Source organism: Amblyraja radiata, chromosome 25 (assembly GCF_010909765.2).
Source record: "Amblyraja radiata isolate CabotCenter1 chromosome 25, sAmbRad1.1.pri, whole genome shotgun sequence".
Taxonomy (NCBI): Eukaryota; Metazoa; Chordata; class Chondrichthyes; order Rajiformes; family Rajidae; genus Amblyraja; species Amblyraja radiata.
The window spans coordinates 17,206,503-17,219,622 of record NC_045980.1 but is presented as its reverse complement, the minus strand read 5'-3'; the positions used below and the strand labels follow the sequence as shown (position 1 = coordinate 17,219,622).

At 40.3% G+C, this 13,120-nt stretch overlaps 1 protein-coding gene across 10 annotated transcripts in view; it reads left to right on the top strand.

Annotated features, from left to right (window-relative positions):
- The window catches only part of atxn2 (ataxin 2), a 97,873-nt gene that overhangs the window by 39,761 nt on the left and 44,992 nt on the right, over positions 1–13,120 (top strand). For all 10 annotated transcript variants that reach the window (XM_033043301.1, XM_033043299.1, XM_033043297.1 and 7 more), the window contains exons 4-5: positions 7,008–7,079; positions 7,861–8,020. In XM_033043301.1, coding sequence (XP_032899192.1) covers positions 7,008–7,079; positions 7,861–8,020 — 232 coding nt within the window. The remainder of the gene's footprint in view (positions 1–7,007; positions 7,080–7,860; positions 8,021–13,120) is intronic.

The following is a 13,120-nucleotide window of genomic DNA, read 5'->3' as shown; positions in this document are numbered from 1 at the left end:
TTTGCCATACACTGGTACTATATATCATTAAACTGCTTGTAAGTGTTGACTTAGAACAGTCGGGACTACTCTTTTCCTAGATATGTTGTGGGGTATTGCCATGCTTCTGACTTGAATGTGTAAAACTACATTAACACCAAAGATCCTAATGGATAGCAAGATAGAACACCCCTGTGTTAGAAAATGGGCCTTTTTTTCATCCATTTCCGTAACCGGACCCGACCCGACTCGCAGTGTAATCAACGCTGCGGGGGAACAGTTTGTGTTAATAAATTTAAATTCTGAAAATGAGGAGACTATTTTTACCAAATAACTTTTATTTTTACGAGGATGTTTCCGTAACCGGCTTCCGTCTCTGCACTATTATCCTATGGGATCTTTGGTGCGGAGACGGAAGCCGGTTACGGAAATGGGGCCTTAAATTACCCATGAGTGCCCATGACCGTACTACATATTTTTCAGCGAGTGGACAATCTTGCTCGCTATAGGATCTTTGATTGACACTGCAGTGCAGATGCAAGGACGGTTTAATTATTGGAAGTGTTTTCATACAGATAACATGTTAATCTGAGGTTCTATACATCAGCTCGGGTAGATGTAAACAATCCCTTGGACCTCTTCAAAGGAAAGCAGGAAGTCCAGCTATCTTTTTCCTCTTCAGCTAAGAATTTTAAAAACAGATCAAAATCATTAATTAACTTTCAATTTACAGAACCATGCTGTGCATAATTTTGCCATGATTTTATATGTATATCACCAACTCCTTCAGAGGTTAATTACAATTGATGATCCTGTGGGGTTGCAAGGCACTATGTAAATGGAAGCTTTTTGCTCAAAATACTTTGGAGGTTTGAAAGATTTTAGGTATAATTGTATTAGAACCACAGGGAAAGACAAAGATTTAACAATTTTTTAACATAAGTGGTGCATTAATTGTATAAGTACTCTATTTGTTAGCTGACCAATGTCTAATATGAATTCAAATTCATTTTTTTCACCAAGTAAATGATTACATGAACAAAGTACCCAGTGTGTTTTTAAGGGCTTGTTAAGCTTGCAATCCTGTCTGCACTGATCTCATGATTCCTTTCTCCTTTCCCACCTCGTATTCCTCTGAACATCTGCTTATTATTGTTCTCAGTTTCTTTCACCTATAAACCATGTAAACCCATGTTTCTGTGCCCAATTATTCTCAGTTACACTAGTCCCACCTGTCTGTGCTTGTTCCATATCCAACTTGTCCTATCCATGTACCTGTCCAGCTGTTTCTTAAACATTGGGATAGTCCCAGCCTCAACTACCTCTTCTGGCAGCTTGTTCCATACACCCACCACCCTTGTGTGAAAAAGTTACCCCTCAGATTCCTATTAAATCTTCCCCTTCACCTTGAACCTATGTCCTCTGGTCCTCAATTACCCTACTCTGGGCAAGAGACTCTGCATCTACCCGATCTATTCCTCTCATGATCCTGTATACCTCTATAAGATCACCCCTCATCCTCCTACGCTCCAAGGAATAGAGACCCAGCCTACTCAACCTGTCCCTATAGCTCAGACCCTCTAGTCCTGGCAACATCCTTGGAAATCTTCTCTGAACCCTTTCAAGCTTGACAATATCTTTCCTATAACATGGTGCCCAGAACTGAACACATTACTCTAAATGCGCTCACCAAGGTCTTGTACAACTGCAACATGACCTCCCAACTTCTATACTCAATACTCTGACTGATGAAGGCCAATGTGCCAAAAGCCTTTTTGACCACCTTATCTACCTGTGACTCGACCTTCAAGGAACCATGCACCAGCACCCCCAGATCCCTCTGCTCTACAACACTCCCCAGAGGCCTACCATTCAATGTGTAGGCCCTGCCTTTGTTAGACGTCCCAAAATACAACACCTCACACTTCTCTGTATTCAATTCCATCAACCATTCCTCAGCCCACCTGGCCAGTCGATCCAGATCCTTCTGTACTTTCACAACCATCTCAACTATCTGCAAAACTACCCACTTTTGTATCATCAGCAAACTTGCTAATCTTGCCCTGTATGTTCTCATCCAAATCATTAATGTAGATGACAAACAGTAACAGGCCCAGCACCGAACCGTGAAGGCATACCACTAGTCACAAGCTTCCAATCTGAGAACCAACCTTCCACGATCACCCTCTGCTTCCTTCTGTGAAGCCAATTTGCTATCCATTCAGATATTTCTCCTTGGATCCCATGTGATCTAACCGTCCAGAGCAGCCTACCTTGTTGAATGCCTTACCGAACATCTACAGTTCTGCCCTCATCTATCTTTTTGGTCATGTCTTCAATAAACTCAATCAGATTTGTGGGACATGACCTCCCACGTACAAAACCATACTGACTAACCCTAATCAGTCCTTGCCCATTCAAATGTCTGTATAACCTATTCCTCAGAATACTCGCTATTAACTTTCCAACTACAGATTTTAGTTCCCAGCATTTTCCCTGCCGCCCTTCTTGAATAGAGGCACAACATTTGCCACCCTCCAGCCTTCCGGCACCTCTTCTGTAATTAAGGACGACTCGCAAATTTCAAACGGGGCTCTCGCAATTTCCTCTCTAGTTTCCCACAATGGCCTCGGATATATCTGATCGGATATATCTGACTTAGTTCATGCCTTTGTAGGCGTGACATTATTTGACCAAGTAAATTGGACACCAGTGCTGTGAACAATAACTAAAAACGATCGTATAATTTTGTGTAGATTCATCAGTGTTCCTTAATTATGTGCTAATATTATGTGCTAATTGCCAAAACATCATATGTTTTATGATCATATCCTATCCTGTTCCGGTGCAGTTCTTAGTATTGTAAACTGGAAGTCCAAAATTCATTTGCACTTCTAGGTCATCTAACTTCCCTTTTTTTAATCCAATGTGTATTAGCATTGAATTCCATTGCTAAGCTCTTTCCTTTGCAATATTCTTTGCAATATCCCTAATACCGTATTTCCCGGCAATGAAGATGCACCTGCGTTGAAGACGCACCCCCATTTTGAGTTGCTAAATTTTTTAAAATGGCTGGTGGGACGTAGAATTTCTCACGCTCAAAAATAAAAACAAAAATTAAAAATAAAGAAAGTAGCAATTCAATTTGCCCAAGGCTTCCAATCTCCATTCTGAATGACTGAATGGGTGGGGGGTGGAGGGTGACGGCAGGTGGAGAGATGGTGGGGGAAAATGGGAGCACATCGGGACAAGTTGAATCAGTTGTGATCTTAATGAATGACAATACTAGTTCAAGGGACCAATTGAGTTTACGCGCGCTGACACAGGAGTAAGCTCCACTCCTGCTGTCCTGTTATCCATCGCCCGCTGACCCGCTCCGCTCTATGATCTTTGCTCTTGAGCTGGTCCCCTCACTGTCAGGGCCAGGTCATATCCGGGCCAGGTCAAAAATAGGGATAACGAGAATTTCAAAACCAATACCAACTGCTTTTGTGCACGTCTGTTGACAAGACAGCAGCATTCTTATTCTCTCTGTTATTCTCACTTAACCGACAACCACCACACACCTCCAAAGCATGTCTCCATGCAAATTTACATTGAAAGACACGGACTCGGCAGTGAATGCCATGCAGTGTCACCCAGCGCAGCAAGTGAGCCCATGTCCTGTTCCCGGCGGCAGTCGGAATTTAAGGATTTGCGGGAAGCTGCTGACATGAGTGAGGCCGAGGAGCGGCAGGCGAGAGGTGTTCAGATGGAGAGCACTGCCAGAGGTGAGCGGGCCGGACGAAGGAGCTGAGGTGGCGGCCAGTTTACGATTCCCCCCCCCAGTGGCGCTGTCCTTTTACAGCCGCTTCCCATCAGCTGCCATCAATGAGGGATACACTTGGCAGGTAAATTTTCGTGCCATATATTTGGGTTAAAAATAGAGTCTTTATTGCCGGGAAATACAGTAATTTCATGCAAGTATCTTTTGGTGCTTTTAATTATCTGTTGTGCCTTGTATTGCATCCAAATTTGGATAAATTTGGCAGATCATAATACTGCAAATTGTAAGTTGTCTGCAATTGCTCCACTGGGCCCTGTGTTAGGATAAGGCCCAGCGGAGCAGTTGCTGATAACTTTCAATCACTTGGCGGTTTTCCCTTGTGCCTTGTTTTTGCCCCACGACTAAAATTCAGTTTGTTGCTATGTTTCTATCTCTGTCCATAATTATCTGCATTTGTCTCCAGAGGTAGTTGCTTTCTTGTCTGGAGGTTTGTGACACCATTTCCACTTTCATCTTGTTAAATAATGAGGTTGTAAAATTAAAATATTGGCCATTCTTAAATACAATATTTCAAGCTTGTATGTTTAGTGGTGAATAGAAAATAAAACCCTTTTGTTATTTCCATTTATATTGATGTCTTGCAGTTTCCTTTCTCATTCCTCAGTTTTCAAGGGTTTTTGGTGCATTTTCCAATAACATGCATCAATTAAGGGAAGAAATTACATCTTAAAATGTTCAGTTTCTTATTTTTGGCAACATGTAGTAACACCTTAATGGGGCTTTCTCACGGGGCGACTTGACGCAAGATGTAACCAGAGTGAAGTGGGCGTGGTCTAGCACGATATCACACGATATAACGGGGGGTTATAAAGAGTTCCCACGGGTACTCGGCATTTCTGTTATTTGTGCGAGTGACTTGTCCATCTCCCGAGCTTTCCCGTTAAATCTTGAATGAACATTGTGAACTGTGAAGTGTTGTTAAATCATCACGTGGCACAAATGATGTCACTTTTTTTTCCACACACTATAAATATCCTCCCTTGGTTGAATTGGCTCATTTGGAGACATGCCTGTACTAAGTAGTTTCGAGTACTGGATGGTGGTGTTTTTCATTGACGCGCTGTATGCAGCAGCCCTCTATGTGAATCGAGGACGCTTGCGTGAAGGCAGAAGGGTGAGATTAATTAAAAAGAGAATTAAGAGGAAGTCTCACTGGGTGAAGCCCATCTTTCAACGGAGACCCCTATTTGGACAATATGATAAACAGCTTAATGTGCTGTGCGAAGAGGAAATTGCCTGCCCTCATGCATAATTTATTTTATGGCTCTTGGAGACATGATTCCAACTTCAAACACAGAGCGTGTAAAAGCTGTCTGCGACTTTTTTACTTTGCAGCTGCAGGGCACAGACACACTTATAAGAGAAGTTTAAGTTAACTGCAAAAACAGCACTTTTACATCAATAGCAATGTATGTTTTTAAATCATGGATAACATTAAATGGTTTTCCTGTTGATGTACTAATATATCGTTATATATACTCACATGAGCACCCGGGATACTCCACAGCCTTTGTCTCCAGCAGGTTCCGTTTTTTCTCCCTGTTTCTGTAATCCTCTCTGGATTTATCATAAAGAATTTCGTTGAATTGGTACCATTCTACAAGTTCCCCCTCTTGTTCCCTGGTGAAGTTATATGGCCTTACCTTCTGCCATCTTCCCTTTATATACGCGTCTGTTGAGGCTATTCCTACAACAGCTACTGGGGAGGCAATCTGAAATCCACCTTGCTCACCCTCTCCCTGCTTCAAGGAGCCCACAGGCAGTGTTATCTGTGGCATCTCCTGTTGCCTCTCCACCTGTCTCTCTTGCTGCGTCTCCTACTCATTCTCCTGCATGGCAAAAACCTTTCTGACATGCTTTACCCCCTTTCTTTGAGCTTTTCTGGGAGCCATCTCGGCAAGTGTTCCAGTGAAAAAGATTCTCCAACAATGACAATGAGGTGGGACGTCCTCGATGGACACATGTTCCATTGGCGATATTGAGACCACCTTTTTTACTCACCTTCTGTCCCCTCTGTCCAGCTTCCGAGTTCACCGTTTGCAAGAGTTCCCACGGTAAACGCAAGAGTTATTACGGATATCGCACTGGCCACTACGTCCATATAATGTTTCAATGTTCAACCACAAGTGTACAAGTCACTCTTGGAGAAATTCAAGCTTGCTTGAATTTTCTCCCGAGTCAACAAGTTACACGAGTACCTGCCGTTAGCGCCACGGTGGTCCACGAATGCCGTACGGTTATCGTACGATGTTCCCACGATGTTCAACTCTGGTTACCTCTTGCGTCAAGTCGCCCCGTGAGAAAGCCCCATAAATGGATGTGGTTATTGAAAAAGAATATTGCGCATTGTAGTGAGAAGACTGCAGTTTGTCACAACAGCATGGTGAAAGTTTTTGTTTGCCAAGAGGATGAGTTATTTTGTTATTTACAATTTTTGTAATAATAAATTACATTTATACAGCTTTTCTTGACTTTGATGTCTCAAAACTATTTATAACCAAAGAAATACGACTGAAATTTTAAAGTCAAGTTAATTGCACATTCAGATCTCAAACATGAAACAATTAAATGATTTAATCTATTTTTGGTATAGATTGATGGATAAACTTTAGCACCAACAATGGAGGCACTCCTGTGGTCTTCAAACAGTAGTTTGAAAATTGTTAAGGTTCATCCAATCTCATCTAGAATGTAGCAGCTCATAGAGCCATCATTTTCTTTACTTTTCTGGACACTAAAATGATCTGGTACTGAACGTTGGATTCTGAGATGTGTGTGAATTGTACCTGTGACATTGGCACCAAATTGTGTTTTTTACAGCACTTGTGATGGCATTGTGGAAATTTCACACTAGAGTTTTACTTTGAAGACCATAGACAATTTGGGGGAAATAATTGATTTATTTTCTAACCAGTTCATGAACTTAATATCTTGGGAAATGTACTCCTGAAATGGCAAATGTGCCTCATTTCTTATGCTACCTGTAAGATAGTGTTTTTTTTTTTAAATTCTTCCTTAAAATAAATTTTGAAAATTTGTGATTGGTAACTTTTTTTATTCATTCCTACAACCAGTTCAGCCACAAATAGCTGCAGAATTTTGACTAGAAAAGTGTAATGTATTGAGATTAGAATTGGCAATGGGAGGGTTTGCTACTTATTTGATCCTAAGTTAATGCCAGTCTTGCTCTTTGCACTTGCAGGGTGCAAAATGTGAATTAAAAGTGAAAAATGGTGGAATGTATGAAGGAGTTTTTAAAACCTATAGTCCTAAGGTAAGCACAAAATTAACATTATAGTTTTTATACAACTTTTAAATTAAGCTATTTTATGCTTAATGTTTTCCAGTGCATGATTGAATTGTGAGATTTTAACCAATGGTGTCCAATAAAGTTTTTAATGTATCCAGTAATAGCCTAATTCCATTGCAGAATTTGCAGTCAATAATTGAACATCAAAATAGTATTGCTTTGTTTTACTATTATAACTAAATTCTTATTAAATAGATTATGTACGTCAAACTTGTAACAGCATTTCATAAAAGGCTAATAATTGTTAATTATTTTTCTGTTAATACTTGGTTTGAAATTCTGCAAGTGGTAGATCATTGCAATGTCAATTACAAATAGTTTTATCTTTTACTTCCATCAAACTGCAAATACTTTGAAAACAACAGAAGTCACAATCTACATATTTTAGAGTAGCATATTTCACATTTTATGGTCAGTTAAATGCTCGTTAAAAGGACGGGCATCTCTCCTCGAGCAGCATTTCTGTCCTGAATTGTATGAATGGCAACTATCAGCAAATTCTTTGCTTAACATAAGATCCCAAAGAGAGTAGAGGAGGCGAAAACTCTGGAATCATTTAAGAACCATTGGGAATTGTTTGCATCACTCTAGATAATTGCATTTAAGTAACAGTACACTTGTACATGGTCTGCATAGTTTCCATTTGTAGCTTTTCATTTCTGAATTGTTTATTTTCTAAACTTAACTTAGTTTAGAAAACAACTTAGTGTTATTGGTTACTATTTCTAATGCATTTCTTTTCCAGTGTGATTTGGTGCTTGACGCTGCTCACCGAAAAAAATCAGAATCTAGCTCACGAGAAGTGGGCCCAAAACGTGAAGATATTGTTGAAAGTATCATTTTTAAATCTGCAGATATTGTATTGCTGCATTTTAAAGATGTAGATTTAAATTATGCGAGAAGAGGTATTGACTTTTTAAAACTACTTTTTAACAATGTGAAAGTTATCTAATAATTATTGATTGTTGATGTTTGCTCAAACTGGATAGCTGCTGGAGAGAGTCATAATTGAAATAGTGTGCATTATGATTTGATTACAAAACAGGACCTACCATCGTGAAGAAATGTGTTGTTGGTAACTGATCTCAAATAATTAAATGTAAAAAATCATTAAGCACTAAAAATTTAAAAGAATTTCCACTCGAGCATAGTTGAAGTACATCCATGTTGTATTTACACAATTAATAAAGCTTGAATTCAAATCCACCTGGGTAGGAATATTTTGAGACAAAAAAACACACCCACCCCACCTCTTTCCTTCTCTCCCCCCCCCCCCGATCAGTCTGAAGAAGGGTCTTGACCTGAAACACTGTCTGTCCATTTCCTTCCACAGATGCTGCTTGCCTGTTGAGTTCCTCAAGCATTGACTTCTTTGCTCAAGGTTCCAGCATCTGCAGTTCATTGTGCCTCCAATGTACTCTGGTTCCATTCCCGTCTATCTAATTGATAGCCATTATCTATGGTTTTGAATTGTTTTGTGCTTGTGCCTCTGGTGTCTCAAGGATCGCTTGTTGGATCTTTTTTTTCCATCTGCAGGCTGCCCATTAATAATCTTACCTAAAAAGGCCTAGTAATTTTTCTCTTAGATACTGATGACCCTCAGTTTCATCTCACCAACACCAATATCTCTGCCTCTCACCCGCCAGCCATGTCTCCAGACTCCCTCCCAAGATGGCGCCCAAGCCAGGCGACTCTCTGCTTGCTGGTCCAAAAAGTGGATTTGCAATCACTCCATTCTTTTATTTCCTTTATCATGTATCTGTACACTGTGGACGGCTTGATTGTAATCATGTATAGTTTTTCCGCTGACTGGTTAGCACACGACAAGACCTTTTCACTGTACCTCAATACACATAAACTAAACTAACACCTGTCTTGAACTCCAAATTGCCAATAAATTGTTGGGCTTTTTGCCCGATAACCAGTGCCAACATTGCCTCCAACTATATTACTGAACAATTGTCTTCTGTCCTTATCATAAGCTTTGATTCTTGGTCATTGACGTACTGTGGACTACCTGGAGTAGATTCAGTCATTTTGGGTGTTGGTGTCAAATTGAATCCTGAGTTGAATTTTCTGCTGCCACTTCATATAAACACCTTACATGACCTGCGTCGCATCACAACTGTTGTCCAATCTTTTATACGTTTGCATAATCAATGCCTGATTTGTTTTACCATTTATAAATGTGTTAATCCAAAACACTGCATTATTTGCTCTACACTTATTGCCCCATCTTCAGTGACAAACGCTAACCTCATAATTTTTTCTTTCATTTCCTATCCCTCCATTTTCTTGTCTCTCTTATCATTATCTTCAGTTCTACATCCCCTCGAGCCCTCCGATTCTGGCTCTGTTCTCGTCCCAACATTGAAGAGCATGATTGCTACCACCACCCAAAGTTCTGGGATTGTTCTCCATCTCTCTGCCTGCCCATCCTTTTAAGATGTTCCTTAAAACCTCCCCTTCTGAACAAGTCCTATGTGACTTTTTCTTTTGTTTGATATTGCTCCTATGTATTGGCTTGGAATAACTTTTAAGTTACAGATGCTATATAGTTGTAAGTTGTCGTTGGTCTCATTTTATTTCCCCCCTCTAATGTTCTCTCCTTTTATCAAATTACTGGACTGCATCTTGCTAACCTCCATACAGGGTCTTGCCAGATGCACTTTTAGATGTACAGCTGGAATGTGATATCTCCAGAAATTTTATACTTAGAAATTGCATTTTGTGACAGATTGAGAGAATTCTCCATGTACAGAATGTGGAAAGGAAGAATGGTTTGGCATTCAGACAGAGATGATTTTTATCAGAGATTTAAGTCCCTTGATAGTTCAGGGCCATTTCTGGATGAAATATTAGGCCTTGCTAATTTTATCTTCAATAGTTCAAGTTTATCCCCCTTAATATTTAATTTATTGACTCAGTGTTACTGTTTTCTCATTCAGTTGAAGAGTTATGGGTTCATATGTGGTTCCAAAGACTTGAGCGCAAAATTTGGGCAGTGATTTATGTGCACTATTAGTGATGCTGGTGTTTGGATGAGGCATTTAAGCAGAGGCAGATTTGCATGAAAGATCACATTGGTTTTATTGGAAAAAGATGTAATATTTTCTGGGATTAAAAAAACACAAAAATGTTAGTGATGCTTAACGTACGTGGGCAATATCTCTGGAGATAAAAACAGATGACTTTTATTGGAATTGGGATACATTAAAAAGTCTTAAGATACTAGTTGGCACACTCTGATTTGTTTCTCCCTGGACTTCCATGTGGCTTCATCTGAAGCCAATAAATATTCTCCCACTGGCCATTCTGTTTTGTGGTATGACCATATGTAGTCCATTGATGAATCTCATCAATTGTTTCCATATTGATTCTATGAATGTACTGGTTATTCAACACAAACTGACTTCTGCCTTGTCTTGAAACAACAGTAACTGGCAAAGAATTGTAAAATTCAAAAACTAACAAAATTGTTTTCAGTGGCATGCCTATTGCAGTTAAATATTGATATTTATAAGAATATAAAGGAGGATAGTAAAAGCTTCTTTAGGTATGTGAAGAGGAAAAAATTAGTTAAGACCAAAGTTGGACCCTTGAAGACTGAAAAAGGTGAATTTATTTTGGGGAACAAGGAAATGGCAGATGAGTTGAACAGGTACTTTGGATCCATCTTCACTAAGCAGGACACAAACAATCTTCCTGACGTACTCGTGGCTAGAGGATCTGGGGTGACAGAGGAACTGAAGGAAATCCACATTAGGCAGAAAATGGTGTTGGGTAGACTGATGGGACTGAAGGCTGATAAATCCCCAGGGCCTGATGGTCTGCATCCCAGGGTACTTAAGGAAGTGGCTCTAAAAATCGTGGACGCATTGCTGATAATTTTCCCAATGTTCTATAGATTCAGGATCAATTCCTGTGGATTGGAGGGTAGCTAATGTTATCCCACTTTTTAAGACAGGCCGGAGAGAAAACAGGGAATTATAGACCAGTCAGCCTGACATCGGTGCTGGAGTCAATCATAAAAGATGAAACCAGCACATTTTGATAGCAGTAAGAGGATAGCAGTAAGTCGGCACGAAGGGGAAATCATGCTTGACTAATCTTCTGGAATTTTTTGAGGATGTAACTAGGAAAATGGACAAGGGAGAGCCAGTGGATGTAGTGTACATGGACTTTCAGAAAGCATTTGATAAGGTCCCACATAGGAGATTCGTGGGCAAAATTAGGGCACGTGGTATTGAGGGTAGAGTGCTGACATGGATAGAAAATTGGTTGGCAGACAGCCGTAGGGATTTGGGTCCCTTTCAGAATGGCAGGCAGTGACTGGTGGGGTACAGCAAGGCTAGGTGCTGGGACCGCAGCTATTTACAATATACATCAATGATTTAGATGAAGGGATTCAAAGTAACTTTAGCACATTTGCAGATGACACAAAGCAGGGTGGCAGTGTGAACTGTGAGAAGGATGCTATGAGAATGCAGGGTGACATGGACAGGTTGGGTGAGTGGGCAGATGAATGCAGGCAGTTTAATGTGAATAAATGTGAGGTTATCCACTTTGGTAGCAAAAACAGGAAGGCAGATTATTTTCTAAATGGTGTCAAGTTGGGGAAAAGGGGAAGTACAACGGGATCTGGGGGTCCTTGTACATCAATCAATGAAAGTAAGCATGCAGGTACAGCAGGCAGTGAAGAAACGAATGTCATGTTGGCCTTCATAACAAGAGGAGTTGAGTATGCAAAGAGGTCCTTCTGCAGTTGTATGGGGCCCTAGTGAGACCACACCTGGAGTATTGCATGCAGTTTTGATCCCCTAATTCGAGGAAGGACATTCTTGCTATTGAGGGAGTGCAGATAGGTTTACAATGTTAATTCCCGGGATGGTGGGACTGAGAGAATGGAGCAGCTGAGCTTGTATACTCTGGAGTTTAGAAGGATGAGAGGGAATCTTATTGAAACATATAAGATTATTAAGGTTTTGGACACTAGAGGCAGGAAACATGTTCCCGATGGGGGAGTCCAGAACCACGGGCCACAGTTTAAGAATAAGGGGTAAGCCATTTAGAACGGAGATGTGGAAACACTTTTTCACACAGAGTTGTGAGTGTGGAATTCTCTGCCTCAAAGGGCGATGGAGGCTGGTTCTCTGGATACTTTCAAGAGAGCTAGATGGGGCTCTTAAAGATAGCGGAGTCAGGGGATATGGGGAGAAGGCAGGAACCGGGTACTGTTTGGGGATGATCAGCCATGATCATATTGAATGGCGGTGCTGGCTCGAAGGGCCGAATGGCCTACTCCTGCACCTGTTGTCTATTGTCTATATACTTTGTTCCTTCACTAAAATTGTTAAATGGTTGCATGCAAGGGCAATTCTAACTTGTGGCAGATATATTTTGCACTTATCTCAGTATTTGTGGTTCTAAAGGGTTACATGGTTCTTGGCACTTAAAATTGAGCATTGGTAATTTGCCATCTGAGCTCTGGTAAATGGTAGGAATTGAACTTAATTTATTCCATATTCTATATGATTTCTTTTGCCATGTTTCATTGTTTTTGTGCATTTATCATCTTCATACCTTGCTGTCCTTTAGTAGCAACCAAAAGACAATTAGTATTGCCCATGTTAATCATTGGTGAGGGGATAGTGTGTGGTGGGGGGGTGGAAGGGAAAAGAGATCAATTCAAACATGTATAATTAAACCATTGATTCGATGTCCTTTAGTAGCAACCAAAAGACAATTAGTATTGCCCATGTTAATCATTGGTGAGGGGATAGTGTGTGGTGGGGGGGGGGGGGGGGGTGGAAGGGAAAAGAGATCAATTCAAACATGTATAATTAAACCATTGATTCGACCTGTGTGCTTACAAAATATATATATATAATTTATATTTATTTATTTTTGTAAGCACAGATTTTGTATACAGATTTGCAGTTTTGGTAATTCAGTTTCCTGTTGGGAATAAGATAGACTAATTGACGTCTCTGTTAAAGAAAGAA